Here is a 20,004-nt window from a genome sequence, read left to right on the forward strand (position 1 = left end):
GAATGTGGGCCCCTTTGCCCACCTAGGCTGCAAAAAAGTGCCACACATGTGGTATCTCCGTACTCGGGAGAAGTTGGGGAATGTGTTTTGGGGTGTCATTTTACATATACCCATGCTGGGTGAGATAAATATCTTGGTCAAATGCCAACTTTGTATAAAAAAATGGGAAAAGTTGTCTTTTGCCAAGATATTTCTCTCACCCAGCATGGGTATATGTAAAATGACACCCCAAAACACATTCCCCAACTTCTCCTGAGTACGGAGATACCAGATGTGTGACACTTTTTTGCAGCCTAGGTGGGCAAAGGGGCCCATATTCCTTTTATGAGGGCATTTTTAGACATTTGGATCCCAGACTTCTTCTCACGCTTTAGGACCCCTAGAATGCCAGGGCAGTATAAATACCCCACATGTGACCCCATTTTGGAAAGAAGACACCCCAAGGTATTCAATGAGGGGCATGGCGAGTTCATAAAATTTTTTTTTTTTTGCCACAAGTTAGCGGAAATTGATTTTATTTATTTTTTTCTCACAAAGTCTCCCTTTCTGCTAACTTGGGACAAAAATTTCAATCTTTCATAGACTCAATATGCCCCTCACGGAATACCTGGGGGTGTCTTCTTTCCGAAATGGGGTCACATGTGGGGTATTTATACTGCCCTGGCATTCTAGGGGCCCTAAACCGTGAGAAGAAGTCTGGAATATAAATGTCTAAAAATTTTTACGCATTTGGATTCCGTGAGGGGTATGGTGAGTTCATGTGAGATTTAATTTTTTGACACAAGTTAGTGGAATATGAGACTTTGTAAGAAAAAAATAATAATTTCCGCTAACTTGGGCCAAAAAAATGTCTGAATGGAGCCTTACAGAGGGGAGATCAATGACAGGGGGGGTGATCAATGACAGGGGGGGTGATCAATGACAGGGGGGTAATCAATGACAGGGGGGTGATCAGGGAGTCTATATGGGGTGATCACCACAGTCATTGATCATGCCCCTGTAAGGCTCCATTCAGACGTCCGTGTGCGTTTTGCGGATCCGATCCATCTATCAGTGGATCCGTAAAAATCATGCGGACGTCTGAATGGAGCTTTACAGGGGTGTGATCAATGACAGGGGGGTAATCAATGACAGGGGGGTAATCAGGGAGTCTATATGGGGTGATCACCACAGTCATTGATCATGCCCCTGTAAGGCTCCATTCAGACGTCCGTGTGCGTTTTGCGGATCCGATCCATCTATCAGTGGATCCGTAAAAATCATGCGGACATCTGAATGGAGCTTTACAGGGGGGTGATCAATGACAGGGGGGTAATCAATGACAGGGGGCTAATCAGGGAGTCTATATGGGGTGATCACCACAGTCATTGATCATGCCCCTGTAAGGCTCCATTCAGACGTCCGTGTGCGTTTTGCGGATCCGATCCATCTATCAGTGGATCCGTAAAAATCATGCGGACATCTGAATGGAGCTTTACAGGGGGGTGATCAATGACAGGGGGGTAATCAATGACAGGGGGGTGATCAGGGAGTCTATATGGGGTGATCACCACAGTCATTGATCACGCCCCTGTAAGGCTCCATTCAGACGTCCGTGTGCTTTTTGCGGATCCGATCCATCTATCAGTGGATCCGTAAAAATCATGCGGACGTCTGAATGGATCTTTACAGGGGTGTGATCAATGACAGGGGGGTAATCAATGACAGGGGGGTGATCAGGGAGTCTATATGGGGTGATCACCACAGTCATTGATCACGCCCCTGTAAGGCTCCAATCAGACGTCCGTGTGCATTTTGCGGATCCGATCCATCTATCAGTGCATCCGTAAAAATCATGCGGACATCTGAATGGAGCTTTACAGGGGGGTGATCAATGACAGGGGGGTAATCAATGACAGGGGGGTAATCAGGGAGTCTATATGGGGTGATCACCACAGTCATTGATCATGCCCCTGTAAGGCTCCATTCAGACGTCCGTGTGCGTTTTGCGGATCCGATCCATCTATCAGTGGATCCGTAAAAATCATGCGGACATCTGAATGGAGCTTTACAGGGGGGTGATCAATGACAGGGGGGTAATCAATGACAGGGGGGTGATCAGGGAGTCTATATGGGGTGATCACCACAGTCATTGATCACGCCCCTGTAAGGCTCCATTCAGACGTCCGTGTGCTTTTTGCGGATCCGATCCATCTATCAGTGGATCCGTAAAAATCATGCGGACGTCTGAATGGATCTTTACAGGGGTGTGATCAATGACAGGGGGGTAATCAATGACAGGGGGGTGATCAGGGAGTCTATATGGGGTGATCACCACAGTCATTGATCACGCCCCTGTAAGGCTCCAATCAGACGTCCGTGTGCATTTTGCGGATCCGATCCATCTATCAGTGCATCCGTAAAAATCATGCGGACATCTGAATGGAGCTTTACAGGGGGGTGATCAATGACAGGGGGGTAATCAATGACAGGGGGGTAATCAGGGAGTCTATATGGGGTGATCACCACAGTCATTGATCATGCCCCTGTAAGGCTCCATTCAGACGTCCGTGTGCGTTTTGCGGATCCGATCCATCTATCAGTGGATCCGTAAAAATCATGCGGACATCTGAATGGAGCTTTACAGGGGGGTGATCAATGACAGGGGGGTAATCAATGACAGTGGGGTGATCAGGGAGTCTATATGGGGTGATCACCACAGTCATTGATCACGCCCCTGTAAGGCTCCATTCAGACGTCCGTGTGCTTTTTGCGGATCCGATCCATCTATCAGTGGATCCGTAAAAATCATGCGGACGTCTGAATGGAGCTCCATCTATCAGTGGATCCGTAAAAATCATGCGGACGTCTGAATGGAGCTTTACAGGGGTGTGATCAATGACAGGGGGGTAATCAATGATAGGGGGGTGATCAGGGAGTCTATATGGGGTGATCAACACAGTCATTGATCACGCCCCTGTAAGGCTCCATTCAGACGTCCGTGTGCGTTTTGCGGATCCGATCCATCTATCAGTGGATCCGTTAAAATCATGCGGACGTCTGAATGGAGCTTTACAGGGGTGTGATCAATGACAGGGGGGTAATCAATGACAGGGGGTGATCAGGGTGTCTATATGGTGTGATCACCACAGTCATTGATCACGCCCCTGTAAGGCTCCATTCAGACGTCCGTGTGCGTTTTGCGGATCCAATGCATCTATCAGTGGATCCGTAAAAATCATGCGGACGTCTGAATGGAGCTTTACAGGGGTGTGATCAATGACAGGGGAGTAATCAATGACAGGGGGGTGATCAGGGAGTCTATATGGGGTGATCAGGGGTGATCAAGGGTGAATAAGGGGTTAATAAGTGACGGGGGGGGGGGGTGTAGTGTAGTGTGGTGCTTGGTGCAACATATTACTGAGCTACCTGTGTCCTCTGGTGGTCGATCCAAACAAAGGGGACCACCAGAGGACCAGGTAGCAGGTATATTAGACGCTGTTATCAAAACAGCGTCTAATATACCTGTTAGGGGTTAAAAAAATCACATCTCCAGCCTGCCAGCGAACGATCGCCGCTGGCAGGCTGGAGATCCACTTTCTTACCTTCCGTTCCTGTGAGCGCGCGCGCCTGTGTGCGCGCGTTCACAGGAAATCTCGGCCATCGCGAGAGGACGCGCCGGCGCGTCCACTCGGAATGAATCAACCACCTCCAGGACGCGTCTGTGCGTACAGCGGTCCGGAGGTGGTTAAGCAAGTATCACAGCTTGTAACTGTTTTTTGTAGCCCGCAAAAAGTCTTTCAATTCTTGTTTGAGGGATTTTCATCAATTTTTCCTTGCAAAACTCTTCCAGTTCTGTGAGATTCCTGGGCCTTCTTGCATGGATTGCTCTTTTGAGGTCTGTCCATAGATTTTTCATGATGTTCAGATCAGGTGACTGTGAGGGCCATGGTAAATACCTTCAGTTTGCACCTTTTTAGGTAGTCTATTGTATATTTTGAGGTGTGCTTAGGGTCATTATCTATTTATTTAAGCTATCCTCTTTTGAACTTCAGCTTTTTTACAGTTGGTGTTATGATTGCTTCCAGAATTTGCTGTAATTTCAATGAATCCATTCTTACCTCTACCCCTGAAATGTTCCCCGTGCCATTGGCTGCAACACAACCCCAAATAATGTTTGATACACCCAGATGCTTAATAATGTTGGGCGCGAATATTCAAATTGCAAATATTTTACTTCAAGAATTCGCAAATATTTTCAATGTAGTGCTATATATTCAGAAATTCAAATATTCTCCTTTTTCTTTTTTTTCATCAGTACAGTAACCTCCCTCTTGCTTGTGGGGCCAATGAGAAGACTGCAATGTCTTTGTCTGAGCTTAGCAACATCCCTAGCAACCAATAGGAAAGTTGCCTACCTCTTACTATATAAGAAACTCCCCAGCAGACACTTTCTGTAGCTTTATGGAGTTCTGAGAGAGACAGCAGTGTCATTGCTGTGCTCTGTGCTTTGCTGTATATACATTAGACAGTTAACTTAGATATATAATTCGGATAGTTAGGGGGAGATAGTCAGTCAGTGTAGGTTACATTGATTTATAGTGTAGCTGATAGGGCAGTATAGGTAGTAATAATGAGGTAGACAGTGGTAAGATACAACTCACAACTTTTACTTTGGATGTCTTTTGGTTGCAGCAGTACTATTATGCAGTCTCTAGATGGTACAGAGTTAAATCTGCAAATCCACTGTTTTAGGCTGTTTAGGTTTCTTGGTTTTGGAGCAGTGGGTTACTTCAATGTCAGTGGAGCTTCTGGTGAGGTTGCCGGAGGCTATGGTATCCTTCACCTAAAATATCCCAAAGGTCCTTTATGCCTGGTTTACGGCTTTTATCCTTTCGATGAATTTGAATCTGTCCTTTTCTCTTGTCCCTTTCTGGACTAAAACCTCCCTTTAGAGCTGACGTGCTGGATCTGCACCTCTTCACTCTCTCAGTGTCAATATACACACTGATCTTCACACTGACCTGTGGTCTCAACTGACTCCACTCTTAATCTGCCTAATCTACTCCTCTCATCTCAACTCTTCTGTCTCACTAGGCCTGATCTGAGTATATATAGGACCTGAACTTTATCCCCATCTAGTGGTGGGATGTATAAATTACACCTAATAGGCCTGTTAGCAGGGATTTTGCAGATACATAAATGCAAAGTTATACCATACTGTACAATGCAATTGTTGAGATCAAAAAGTACTTTTAAGCAGTGCCCACACACACGTAGTGGGACGCTGCAATAGGTTCTGCTGTCCATACATACATAGTGCTGTGATGTCACCCAGTTGCACGTATTGCGCAAAAATATGCACATCATTAATTGCCAACTTTCGCAATTGCGAATATATTAGTTCTGCCGTGCCAACCATTATCTCCAGTCTCAGTAAACTTCTAGCAACTTGAAAACTGTACCCGCATGCATTACGCGAGTATTACATTGCCGATTTTCGCAATCAAGAAAATACCCGCGAATATATTTACCGATATATTCGTGAAATATTGCGAAATCGAATATAGCCCCTGCCGCTCATCACTAATGCTTAATGGTTGGAGAGGTGTTCTTTTCATGAAATTCTGTGCCTTTTTGATTTCCAAACATACATTTGCTCATTGTGGCCAATGGTTCTATTTTAACCTCAATGGTTGCCAGGACTTGTTTCCTGCATCAGACTTGTTTATATGTTCTTTTGCAAACTTCTGATGCTTTGTGGTGAGTAGAGTTGAGCGGACACCTGGATGTTTTGGTTTGGCAGGTTCGGCCGAACTTGAAAAAAAAATTCGGGTTCGGGACCCGAACTTGACCCCGAACCCCAACCCCATTAAAGTCAATGGAGACCCGAACTTTTGAGCACTAAAATGGCTGTAAAAATTTCATGGAAAGAGCTAGAGGGCTGCAAAAGGCAGCAAAATTTGCTTAAGAGCATGGCAAATGCTCTGCAAACAAATGTGGAAAGGGAAATGAATTAAAAAAACATAAAAGAACTTAAAAAAATAAAAATTATGAATGATGTAGGAGGAAAAAGTTGAGGAGGCGGTGAATGGGTGGATGTGGCCGTGTAGGCTCACGTGGCGGTCTAGGTGGAAGCGGCGGCAAAGGAGGAATAGGTAGCCAACACAGATGTGTGTTATTTTGCATTTTTACATGGGGTATCCCCCCAAATATTGGCACATATAAAAAAAAAAAGGAATAAGTGCACTTGAGTACAAGGATGGATGGTTTAGGCTGTTAGAATTGTCTATACACAAGGTACAGACAAGTCCTGAGGGAGCCAAGCCTGGTTCATTTTAATAAACGTGAGCTTGTCCACGTTGGCTGTGGACAGGCTGGGGCGTCTGTCTGTAATGACGCCTCCTGCCGTGCTAAATACACGTTCAGAGAGTACACCTCCAAGGCATACAGGGCAAGCTCTGGCCATGTGGACAATTTGGAGACCCAAAAGTTGAAAGGGGCAGAACCATCAGTCAGTATGTGTAGGCGTGTGCACAGGTACTGTTCCACCATGTTGTTCAAATGCTGCCTCCTGCTAACACGCTCCATATAAGCAGTTGGGGCCGGTTGTTGCGGCGAGGTGACAAAGCTTTTCCACATGTCGGCCATGCTAACCCTGCCTTCTGAGGTGCTGGCGCTGAAACAGCTACGTTGGCGACCTCTTACTCCTCCCCTGCCTTCGCCTTGTGCTTCCACTTGAGCTGCAACGAGATTTCGCCCATTATCGCACACCATCTGGCCGGGCTTAAGGCTCACTGGCAGCAACCACTCGTTGGTCTGTTGTTCTATACCCCGCCACAACTCCTGCGCGGTGTGGGGCCTGTCCCCAAAACACATCAGATTCAGAACGGCCTGCTGGCGTTTACCCCTGGCTGTGCTGAAGTTGGTGGTGAAGGTCTGTCGCTGACCGGATGAGGAGGTGGTAGAAGAGGAGGAGGAAGCCGAGTAGGAACAGGAGGCAACAGGGGGCAGGGAGGCTACATTTACCCAGTGTGCAGTTAGGGAGATATAGCGTCCCTGGCCGAGCTTACTGGTCCACGTATCTGTGGTTAGATAGACCTGGCCACAGATGGCGTTGCGCAGTGCACACTTGATTTTATCCGATACTTGGTTGTGCAGGGAGGGCACGGCTCTCCTGGAGAAGTAGTGGCGGCTGGTAACGACGAACTGTGGGACAGCAAGCGACATGAGCTGTTTGAAGCTGTCTGTCTCCACCAGCCTGAATGACAGCATTTCAAAGGCCAGTAGTTTAGAAATTCTGGCATTCAGGGCCAGGGATCGAGGGTGGCTAGGTGGGAATTTACGCTTTCTATTAAAGGTTTGTGAGATGGAGAGCTGAACGCTTCCGTGTGACATGGTGGAGATGCTTGGTGACGGAGGTGGTGTTGTTGGTGGCACATCCTCTGTTTGCTGGGCGGCAGGTGCCAACGTTCCTCCAGAGGCGGAGGAAGAGGCCGAGACAGCAGCAGAAGAGGGAGCAGGAGGGGCCTGAGCCCTTTCTTGGTTTTGAAGGTGCTTACTCCACTGCAGCCTGTGTCTCGCATGTAGATGCCTGGTCATGCAGGTTGTGCTAAGGTGCAGAACGTTAATGCCTCGCTTCAGGATCTGATGGCACAGCATGCAAACCACTCGGGTCTTGTCGTCAGCACATTGTGTGAAGAAGGGCCATGCCAGGGAATTCCTTGAAGCGGTCTTTGGTGTGCTCGATCCCTGGTGACGGTGGCCAGTAGCAGGCAAACTGTTTTGACGACGGCTGCTCTGCTTTTGCACCCTGCTCCCGCTTTTGCTACACTGTTGGCTCGGTCTCACCACTGTCTCTTCCTCCGAACTGTGAAAGTCAGTGGCACGACCTTCATTCCATGTGGGATCTAGGACCTCATCGTCCCCTGCATCGTCCTCCTTTTCGGTCTGCACACTGCAGAAAGACGCAGCAATTGGCACCTGTGTTTCGCCATCATCAGAGACGTGCTGAGGTGGTATTCCCATGTCCTCATTACAGATGTTGCAAACATAAAATTTTCCGTTCGCGAACGGCGAACGCGAATTTACGCAAATGTTCGCGAACTGGCGAACCGGGCGAACCGCCATAGACTTTAATAGGCAGGCAAATTTTAAAACCCACACAGACTCTTTCTGGCCACAATAGTGATGAAAAAGTTGTTTCAAGGGGACTAACACCTGGACTGTGGCATGCCGGAGGGGGATCCTTGGCAAAACTCCCATGGAAAATTACGTAGTTGACGCAGAGTCAGGTTTTAATCCATGAAGGCAATAAATCACCTAACATTCCAAAATTGTTTGGAATAACGTGCTTTAAAACATCCAGTGTGTGTATACGATCAGGTATGGTGTTGTATCGATCAGGTAGTGTAAGGGTTACGCCCGCTTCACAGTGACAGACCAAACTCTGACACACCAAACTCCCCGTTTAACGCGCCACAAACAACCACAAAGAGTTGTCGTCAATAGTTGACACACTCATGGCATAAATTTTATTCCTCTATGTGTCAATCTTGGTGTAGTGATGACTGTGCTCGTGCGCACGTTCGGGAGATTGCAGGCGATGGCGGTTTTTCAAAGTCTATGGTCGTGCTCAGGTAGTTCAGTAAAAGTTAAGTGACCCAGAAAACAATGATTCTGCAGTGTGGGCCCATTGTTGGCCTAGTAGGCTTTAATGATCACCTTAGATCAGTGGTGGCGAACCTATGGCACTGGTGCCAAAGGCGGCACTCAGAGCCCTGTCTGTGAGCACCCGCACCCTGGAAAAAGTCTAAGGCATACCAATATGCCTTAGACTTTACCCGCCATTCATCAGCACAGGGCGCACTATGTACAGCACAAGCAGCGCACTAAATGTAGGCAGGTTATTATAGCCAAATGATAAAGTACATAGAAGATGTACTACAGGGTGGGCCATTTATATGGATACACCTTAATAAAATGGGAATGGTTGGTGATATTAACTTCCTGTTTGTGGCACATTAGTATATGTGAGGTGGGAAACTTTTCAAGATGGGTGGTGACCATGGCGGCCATTTTAAAGTTGGCCATTTTGAATCCAACTTTTGTTTTTTAAATAGGAAGAGGGTCATGTGACACATCAAACTTATTGGGAATTTCACAAGAAAAACAATGGTGTGCTTGGTTTTAACTTAACTTTATTCTTTCATGAGTTATTTACAAGTTTCTGACCACTTATAAAATGTGTTTAATGTGCTGCCCATTGTGTTGGATTGTCAATGCAACCCTCTTCTCCCACTCTTCACACACTGATAGCAACACCACAGGAGAAATGCTAGCACAGGCTTCTAGTATCCGTAGTTTCAGGTGCTGCACTGTCAGTCCCTTCGGGATCCATGCTTCATTCATCTTAATAAAGGTGAGGTAATCTATACTTTTTTGACCTAGGCGACTTCTCTTCTCAGTGACAATACCTCCTGCTGTGCTGAAGGTCCTTTCTGACAGGACACTTGAAGCGGGCAGGCCAGAAGTTTGCAAATTGGGATAGCTCAGGCCACAGGTCAAGCCTGCACACCCAGTAGTCAAGGGGTTCATCGCTCCTCCGAGTGTCGATATCTGCAGTTAAGGCGAGGTTGTCTGCTACCTGTCGGTCAAGTCGTTCTCTGAGGGTGGACCCCGAAGGGCTGTGGCGATGCGTAGGAATTTAAAAGGTCTGCATGTCCTCCATCAACAACACGTCTGTAAAGCGTCCTGTCCTTGCTGGCGTGGTCGTGGTAGGAGGAGGATTACTTTCACCTCTTCCCCTGTTAGATTCCCGTTGTGCTGTGACATCTCCCTTATACGCTGTGTAAAGCATACTTTTTAACTTGTTTTGGAACTGCTGCATCCTTTCCAACTTCCGGTAATTCGGTAACATTTCAGCCACTGTCTGCTTATACCGGGGGTCTAGTAGCGTGGCCATCCAGTACAGGTCGTTCTCCTTCATCCTTTTTATACGAGGGTCCCTCAACAGGCATGACAGCATGAAAGACCCCATTTGAACAAGGTTGGATGCAGAGCTACTCATGTCCCGTTCCTCGTCCTCACTGATCTCATTGAAGGTCAGTTCTTCCCCCCAGCCACGTACAACACCACGGGTCCCAGATAGGTGATAACGAGCACCCTGGGATGCCTGCTGTGGTTGATCTTCCTCCTCCTCAAAACCACATTCCTCCTCTGACTCCTCTTCCTCAGACTCCTCTTGCAGCATTGCCGCAGGTCCAGCAAGCGATGATGATAAGGCTGTTTCTGGTGGTGTTGGTGACCACAACTCTTCCTCTTCACGCTCATCTATGGCCTGATCCATCACTCTTCGCAGGGCACGCTCCAGGAAGCAAACAAATGGGATGAGGTCGCTGATGGTGCCTTCGGTGCGACTGACTAGGTTTGTCACCTCCTCAAAAGGACACATGAGCCTACAGGCATTGCGCATGAGCGTCCAGTAACGTGGCAAAAAAATTCCCAGCTCCACAGAAGCTGTTTCAGCACCCCGGTCATACAAATACTCGTTGACAGCTTTTTCTTGTTGGAGCAGGCGGTCGAACATTAGGAGTGTTGAATTCCAACGTGCCGGGCTGTCGCAAATCAAGCGCCTCACTGGCATGTTGTTTCGCCGCTGAATATCGGAAAAGTGCGCCATGGCCGTGTAGGAATGCCTGAAATGGCCACACACCTTCCTGGCCTGCTTGAGGACGTCCTGTAAGCCTGGGTACTTATACACAAAGCGTTGTACGATCAGATTCAACACATGTGCCATGCACAGTACATGTGTCAACTTGCCCAAATTCAATGCCGCCAACAAATTGCTTCCGTTGTCACACACCATTTGCCGATCTCCAGTTGGTGCGGGGTCTCTCTGCTTTCAGGCAAGTCAACCCCAAGACGGTGTGACACTGTCATATCCGGGATGTGGAATATCCCCTGGGGAGCTGGGGGGGTGCAGTTGATGTGGAGCAAGACACAGAAGCAGAAGAGGACTCAGCCGAGGAGGTTAGCGAAGAGGATGGAGTAGGAGGAGTAGAGGAGGTGGCAGCAGGCCTGCCTGCAAGTCGCGGCGGTGTCACCAACTCCTCTGCAGAGCCACGCATTCCATGCTTGGCAGCTGTCAGCAGGTTTACCCAATGCGCAGTGTACGGGATATACCTGCCCTGACCGTGCTTTGCAGACCAGGTATCAGTGCTCAGATGGACCCTTGCCTCAACACTGTGTGCCAGACATGCCATGACTTCCTTTTCCACAATAGAGTACAGGTTGGGGATTGCCTTTTGTGAAAAGAAATTTTGGCCGGGTACCTTCCACTGCGGTCTCCCAATAGCTACAAATTTTTTGAAGGCCTCAGACTCCACCAGCTTGTATGGTAAAAGCTGGCTGGCTAAGAGTTCCGACAAGGCAGCTGTCAGACGCCGGGCAAGGGGGTGACTCTGTGACATTGGCTTCTTACGCTAAAACATTTCCTTGACAGACACCTGACTGTGGGCAGATGACCAGGAACTGCGGAAGGTGAGAGGCGGAGTGGCGGGTGGTTGAGAGGGGGCAAGGAGGACAGCAGTGGTTGACGTGGCTGAAGATGCTGGACCAGGAGGAGGATGGTGGCTTTGAGTTTGTGTGCTGCTTGTACTCATTATGTATTGATCCCATAGGCGTTTGTGTTGTGAGATCATGTGCCTTCGCAAAGCAGTTGTACCTAGGTGGGTGTTGGACTTCCCACGACTCAGTTTCTTTTGGCACAGGTTGCAAATGGCATCGCTGTTATCAGAGGCAGACACACAAAAAAAATGCCACACTGCTGAGCTTTGCAATGACGGCATTCTGGTGGTGGCAACAGCATGCGTTGATTGGCGTGCTGTCTGGCTGACCCCGGGTGCCGATACATGCTGTCTGACTGTGCCACTAGCTCCTTGCGACGACCTCCCCCTGCTTCCAACTCGTCTCCTCTCTGTCTCCCCATCTGAACTTTCCCCCTGTTCTTCTTCTCTTCGAGCGGGCACCCACGTGACATCCACGGACACATCGTCATCATCAACCGCTTCACTTGTATCTGACAACTCAGCAAAGGAAGCAGCAGCGGGTACAACATCATCATCATCACACCGTACGTCCATGTGTGTAATGCTGCCTGACTGAGACATATCCCTGTTATCTACATCCTCTGTCAATAATGGTTGCGCACCACTCATTTCTTCCAACTGATGTGTAAACAACTCCTCTGACAGATCAGGTGAAGTGGCTGTGATGCTAGTGTTGGTGTTGGCGGCGGGCGAGTGGTAACTTGAGAGGTGCCCGAAGCTGAGCTGGAGGAGGATGGTGTTTATCTAGGTTCCGAGCGGAAGCTGTAGAAGATTGGGTGTCCTGTGTAAGCCAGTCAATTATGTCCTCAGAATTTTTCGAGTTCAGGGTATGTGGCCTCTGAACAATGGGCATTATTCTAGGACCAAAGGAAATCACAGCACCACGACCACGACGGCCCCTGCGGGGTGGCCTGCCTCTGACTGTCATTTTTTTTAGATTAGTGGTACTATGCGTGGAGTGGACACAGAACGCTGGCCTAGCTAACGATTTCCCTATTAATTCAGCAGCAGCAGCAGCACTCTCCCTGCTCTAACTAACACTGCAGCTTCAGAATGAATCTAAGAGGGCTGCCGTCCTTGCTTTTTTTAGGAGGTGGGAGGGACTGGGAGGGAGGGTATGCTGATTGGCTGGAATGTGTCTGCTGACTGTGAGGTACAGGGTCAAAGTTTGCTAAATGATGACGTATAGGGGGCGGACCGAACATCGCATATGTTCACCCTCCGTGGCGAATGCGAACAAGCGAATAGTTCGGGACATCTCTAGTCCTCATTAGGAAACATAAGTGATTGTGCGTCAGTGCATTCTATGTCTTCCACCCATGGGGAAGGGCTAGGTGGATGCCCTTGGGAAACCCTGCCAGCAGAGTCTTCAAACAGCATAAGAGACTGCTGCATGACTTGACGCTCAGACAGGTTTCCCGATATGCACGGGGGTGATGTGACAGACTGATGGGCATGGGTCTCAGGCGCCACCTGTGCGCTTTCTGCAGAAGACTGGGTGGGAGATAATGTGAACGTGCTGGATCCATTGTCGGCCACCCAATTGACTAGCGCCTGTACTTGCTCAGGCCTTACCATCCTTAGAACGGCATTAGGCCCGACCAAATATCGCTGTAGATTCTGGCGGCTACTGGGACCTGAGGTAGTAGGTTCAGTAGGACGTGTAGCTGTGGCAGAATGGCCACGTCCTCTCCCTGCACCAGAGGCTCCACCAACACCACCACCACAACCATGACCGCGTCCCTTATTAGATGTTTGCTTCATAGTTAGCGTTCACAAAGCAAAGTAAAAAGTGGTTAAGTCTGTTAAAAATAATTAACCGCCAATAAAAACGCTGATGTAGGGTATTGCACTCAATTATTATTATTTTTTTAACTCTATATGACAGCGGTATTTGTGGCCTAAATTTCACAGTAATTTATGCACGTCTAATCCCAGATGTGCAGTATATCAGAGGGTTTTTTCAGTAAGCACAAAGCCGTATTTCTGGCCTAAATGTGACAGTCACTTATGCATGTCTAATCCCAGATGTGCAGTATATTAGAGGGTTTTTTCACCCCAGTAAGCACAAAGCCGTATTTCTGGCCTAAATGTGACAGTCACTTATGCATGTCTAATCCCAGATGTGCAGTCTATCAGAGGGTTTTTTCACCCTAGTAAGCACAAAGCTGTATTTCTGGCCCAAATGTGACAGTCACTTATGCACGTCTAATCCCAGATGTGCAGTATATCAGAGGGTTTTTTCACCCCAGTAAGCACAAAGCCGTATTTCTGGCCTAAATGTGACACTCACTTATGCACATCTAATCCCAGATGTGCAGTATATCAGAGGGTTTTTTCACCCCAGTAAGCACAAAGCCGTATTTCTGACCTAAATGTGACACTCACTTATGCACGTCTAATCCAGATGTGCAGTATATGAAACAGATGGGTTTTTTTTCACCCCAGTAAGCACAAAGCCGTATTTGTGGCCTAAATGTGACACTCACTTATGCACGTCTAATCCCAGATGTGCAGTATATCAGAGGGTTTTTTCACCCCAGTAACCAAAAAGCCGTAATTCTGGCCTAAATGTGACACTCACTTATGCATGTCTAATCCCAGATGTGCAGTATATCAGAGGGTTTTTTTCACCCTAGTAAGCAAAAAGCTGTATTTCTGGCCTAAATGGGACACTCACTTATGCACGTCCAATCCTAGATGTGCACTATATGAAAAAAAGTTTTTTTTTTAACCCCAGTAAGCAAAAGGCTGTACTTCTGGACTTGCAGACATGCAGATATCCTGTGCTGGTGCACTATCGTTGCATAAAATGGCTGCCGATTATGTATTGATATTGACAAACTGAAGTAAAAAAAAGTTCGTTTTCAGCAGTAGTTGGCTCAGGGCAGGCTCAAAAAAATTGTTCACTGCACCCACAAAACACATTTGCTGTAGATCGCTGAGTAAAAAAGCAGTTCTTCATAAGATTTCTCCCTGATCTCTCCCTCACAGCAGCTGCAGCCTCTCCCTACACTAATCCGAGCAGAGTGACGGGCGGCGCTACGTGACTCCAGCTTAAATAGAGGCTGGGTCACATGCTGCAGTTGGCCAATCACAGCCATGCCAATAGTAGGCATGGCTGTGATGGCCTTTTGGGGCAAGTAGTATGACGCTTGTTGATTGGCTGCTGTGCAGTCTTTCAAAAAGCGCCACAAAAGCGCCGAACACCGAACCCGAACTTTTACGTAAATGTTCGGGTTCGGGTGCCGAAAAACCTACAGTTCGGTACGAACCCGAACTTTACAGTTCGGGTTCGCTCAACTCTAGTGGTGAGGACACAGCAGATGTTTTCTTATGATAACTCTTTCATGTAGGCCATATTTGTTCAGGTGTCGCTGAACAGTAGAACAATGTACCACAACTCCTGAGTCTGTTAAATCTTCCTGAAGGTCTTTTGTAGTCAAAGCCGGTTCTGATTTGCCTTCTAGCAATCCTATGAGCAGCTGCCTCTGACATTTTTCATGGTCTTCCAGACCTTCTCTTGATCTCCACTATTTCTGTTTATTGCCATTTCATTTATTAAGTATATTTCAAACTGAGGAAATGGCAACCTGAAAACTCTTTGCTATCTTCTTATAGCCTCCTCCTGCTTTGTGGGCCTCAACCATTTTCAGACTTATTTAGGCAGCTGCTTAGAAGAACCCATGGCTGTTGTTTTTTGGGACAAGGTTAAAGGAGGATGATGATTGTAAACAAGCCTTAACCCTAACAGGCTATTTAAGTTATCAGAGCGCTAATATCTCCTTGGGTTCCCATACTTTTGCAAAGTACTCCTTTCCTTTTTTCACTCTAAAATTGTACAAAACTGTGTGTTTCATCTTTTAACTACTGAAAATGTAAATACTAACTACTTAAAATAAAACATTTTTTTTTTGTTGCTTAAAATACTAAGGTAATGTGTCATATTTAACTGTATGCTTATTGGTTATTTCATTTGCTTAACTGTTAACAATAACATTAATTTTTACCAGGGGTGCCCAAACTTTTGCATGTCACTGTAAGGTCTCACAGCTGACAATGCATACCAGAGCAAAAACCAAGCCATGAGGAGGAAAAAACTGCTTGTAGAGCTCACAGACAGGATTGTGTGGCGTCACAAATCTGAAGAAGGGGACAAAGACATTTCTGCTGCACTGAAAGTTCCCAAGAGCACAGTGGCCTCCATAAGTCTTGAATTAAAGATGTTTACAATGACCACGACTCCTTCTAAACTTGGCTGCCCCATCAAACTAAGTAATTGGGGAGAAGGGCTTTGGTAAGAGATGTGACCAATGGTCACTCTGGCTGGGCCTCAAAGATCTTGTGTGCAGATGAGAGAATACTCCAGAAGGTCAACCATTACTGCAGCACTCCACCAATCTGAGTTTTATGGCACAGTGGCCAGAAAGAAGCCTCTACTCAGTAAAAGACACATAAATAACCATCTGAAGTTTGCAAAAAAACACCTAAATGACTATCAGACTGTGAAAAACAACATTTTTTGGTTTGATGTAACAAAGATTGAACTTTTTAGTCCCAAATAATCATATCTTGAGCAAACCAGGCACTCCACAATACTGTCCCTACATAAAAGAATGGTGGTGGCAACATCAATATGTGGGAGTGCTTTTATGAGGCTGGGACAAGGAGACTGGTTGGGGTTAAGGGAATGCTGAATGGAGCAAAGTGCAGAGATATTCGTAATGAAAATCTGATTCATAGTGCCCTGGACCTCAGATTGGGCTAAGGGTTCACCTTCGAATAAGACAACGACCCTAAACATACAAGCAAGACAACACAGGAGCAACTTAGGGGCAACTTTGTGATTGTCCTTGCGTGGCTCAGCCAGAGCCCTGACTTGAACCCAAACATCTCTGGATAGACCTGAAGATGGCTGTCCCCATCCAACTTACCAGAACTTGAGAGGATCTTCCTAGAACAATCACAGAAAATCCCCAAATCCAGGTGTGCAAACCTAGTGGCATTATACACAAGACTGGAGTCTGTAATTGCTGTCAAAGGTGCTTCAACTATGTAATGAGTAAAGGGTCTGAATGCTTATGTCAATGCAAGATTTAATTTTTCCTTTTTAATAAAATAGCTAAGATTTTGATCATATTGTTTTCACTTTGTCATTACAGGGTGTTGATTGCTGAAATGTAGGGAAAAACTGGATTTTTTGTTAATTTTAGCACAAGCCACAATACAACAGAATGTGAAAGGGTCTGAAGACTTTACAGGCGTACTGTATTTAACCAAAAATGAGGTCATTGCAAAAAACAAGCTTCCATTTGGCTGTAATGATGGAAAACATAGAAAATGCTATGGCTTTTGGAATGTACTGTAGCAAAAAAAAAAAAAAAAAAAAAAATTTTTTCTAAATAATGTGCTATTATTGTGCAGAAGTGAGCGTTTGTAAGTAATCAATAATACAAAAAAACTGAGCTGACTTACTGTACCAAGATTACGTAACTGTTGAGAGGTTATTTGAGGAGAAGTTAACTCTGCTGGGATCTACTGTTGTGATATTACCAGGAGAGTGAATGACACAGATAATAGAGATACCTCTCATACCAAAAAAGCAGAACAAATCTGACTGGATGCTGCAGGTAACACCTATGTGTTTCTGTTTCTTTCTACCAGCTGATATAAATGTCATATTATCTGAATATTTTTTACTGATTTTTTTGCAAGTTTCCTAAAATATTTCTAGTTTGGCAGCTCCTTTTTGGAATTCATGAGAACACATTACAAATTAAAGCAGCAATAAAATATATGTAAACATAATTTATGTACCTTAACAGTATCCAAGGGGTGTCCCACAATAACACTAGCAGCCCCTAGAAGAGGTAGAAATATTTAGAATTTTTTAAGTAAAGTAAAGGGTCATAAAGGAATAAGCACAAGTTCTTATTAGTTTGAGTATGTGTAGCATGTGTACGGCCTAATGGAGGTATTATTTCACAGAAATCTTGCATTTCTCCTTAATGTGGGGGCTGTTAGAACATGGTACAATTTACAGTTATTGAAAAAAGCTTGGCATGCGGTTATGTTCCAGGCAGATATGTAAATAATTACATGTGTAGTTTGATTGCATACTGGGTTTTGCCACAAAACTTAGAAGTGCTTCCCCTGCAGCCCTAAAAAAAGGTTCTCAGAGACTACTTTCAGGTAATGTATCTCTTGGTGACCATTCTGACAAAGCTGTTAGGACGTGTTGAGAGCAGTAGTTATGTGAAGGCACGCTCAAATTGTGAATAGGTTTTGAATGGTCTAGACAGACCACCAGTAGAGAAGATTGCTTGATCTTAAGACAAGCACGGGCAGCTCCCACAGTTTTGTTGTCCACCATTGACATCTTACACACCCCTGTCTCTGTCTGGACCATTTCCAGTGCTTAGTATATGTCCTGCCATTGACAGCCAGCCATTGTCATTTTTGTTTGTAGTGGTATAGTAAACGAGAAACCTGGCCTACAGACATGAACTGTATCGTCTTTGATAATGAACCCAGGTTCTGTTTGAGATCCTATGATGGTCAGGTTCAAGTGTGGAGGCCTGGTGGTGGGTGCTTCAATCCTGCTTTTAGTGTGAAGCGACACACTGCCCCAACTGCTTGTGGGATGATCTAGGGAGCCAAAGTATACGACAGTTGGTCACCCCTAGTAATAATACAAGGAACAATAACAGCTCAGAGATATGTGCAGGATATCCTTTGGCCACATATGTTGCCTCTCATGGCAGGGCTTCAAACTGGAATTTTTCAGCAGCATAATGCTCACCCACACCAAAAAGGGTTTCCCAGGCCTGTTTCTGCCAGATTGAAACACTTCCTTGGCCTGCTTGGTCACCAAATTTATAGCCAATTAAATTCTGTCAGATATGTACAGAATAGAACAAAAACACTATATGACCCTCTAAGAAATTGAAGGCATATGAAGCTACCTATGAACACCATTCTATGGCTCTGTGCAACTCAAGGGTGCATACAGATGCAATTTAGTTTTCTACATAAGGCTTTACAGTGCTGACATATTTTTAAAAGAGCTTTGTACATACAGTAGACTTCCATAAAGAAACTTCTCCGGGAATGCTATATTGACTGCATGTGCTTGTAAGCAACAGACATCAACATAAAATTGTCCACAAGATCTTGCCTTGAGGACCAAATGGACATTGTAAAAATAATGCACTCTCTGTGCCAGAAGGCAATTGGCCCTATTGTTTTTTTAGTAATGTTCAGAATGTTATTCAGTAGTATCAAATTTCATGCCTAAAAGTCAGAAGAATATGTCTGTATTCACTGTGCCGTATGCTCACATATAGTACTACTGAAGCAAATTACATAAAAACAATGCATTATTACTTACCTCCAAGGTATCCAGCTACAAAATCTTCTATTTGGACTCTCCCCATTTTATGTTTTAGGACCAAAATCTCCTCTGCTATGCAGTTAGTTTTTTTGCAGTGACAACTACATAGCATTCGAAAATGTGTATTCACTTTCTTCCAGTCCAAAGGTTTTGATGTGCAAAACAAATGTGTTCTCCTGGCAGATGAACATGTATCTTGTGTCATCTGTTTTATGCTAATGCCAGTGGTAGTTCATACTTTGTCAGCTTTTCCTAGTATAATACTAACACACAGTTTAGAGAATATAGGAATTATTTCCATTCTTCATGTCCTTTGACTATTCAAATAATCAACATTTTCATTACGATCAACACTTTTATATTAGTTCATGGTTGTCTTTTGTAGCTGCTTACATTTATTGATTTATAAAATAAAATACTTAATCCTTAGACTGGTTTATGATTTACCTTAAAGTAAAATTAGGAAACGGGACAAAAGGTGCTTGTTGGGTTGTAATATAATTTATTAACTAAAATAAATGTTTTTATGAAGCCACTTCTGTTTTATTGCTACAATAAAAGTAGTTTTTTGATTATGGAAGTTTTTTTTATTTAAGGTGCAGTTTTACTCAAAATGACGTCAATTTTGCCATAACTTAAATTATGTGTATGATACTAATCACATATCTTGTTAAGCTACAGATTGTTCATGTGCAGTGTAGAAAGAAAATAAATTACTAGGTATTTTACATCTGGAATAATGGGGCAGATATAGAGGTACTATTTCTCCTTATGGACAGTGCCTAGAAACCGTAAGGAGTCTTAAAGGCTAGGTAATGCTCCTCTGGGATAAAGGAATGCAAATTAGCTCTGTCCAAAATAGAAAATTTGAGTCTCTAATGCCATGGGATGTAAGATGAATTAGTTACAAAGCGCATTATATCAGCTATATCCCGGCCTGCAGGGAGAGTGTATCTTGGTGTACATCACTGTGCATTGCAGCATCATGCATAGCAAGTCCTTTCTGGTAGTGAAAGTTACTGT

The 20,004-nt window shown here is 45.3% G+C and overlaps 1 protein-coding gene across 2 annotated transcripts in view; it reads right to left on the reverse strand.

The window, feature by feature from the left end:
* The window catches only part of SLC25A48 (solute carrier family 25 member 48), a 166,886-nt gene extending 147,604 nt beyond the window's left edge, over positions 1-19,282 (reverse strand). Inside the window, exons 1-2 of one of the 2 annotated variants that reach the window (XM_040442224.1) lie at positions 18,979-19,282; positions 17,406-17,449 (exon numbers count right to left, since the gene is read on the reverse strand). In XM_040442224.1, coding sequence (XP_040298158.1) covers positions 17,406-17,449; positions 18,979-19,186 — 252 coding nt within the window. In that variant the 5' untranslated portion in view covers positions 19,187-19,282. The remainder of the gene's footprint in view (positions 1-17,405; positions 17,450-18,978) is intronic. The other variant, XM_040442215.1, reaches the window with a different exon arrangement.
* Between the last annotated feature and the right edge of the window lie 722 nt (positions 19,283-20,004).

This window comes from Bufo bufo, chromosome 1, assembly GCF_905171765.1.
Source record: "Bufo bufo chromosome 1, aBufBuf1.1, whole genome shotgun sequence".
NCBI classification, from domain to species: Eukaryota; Metazoa; Chordata; class Amphibia; order Anura; family Bufonidae; genus Bufo; species Bufo bufo.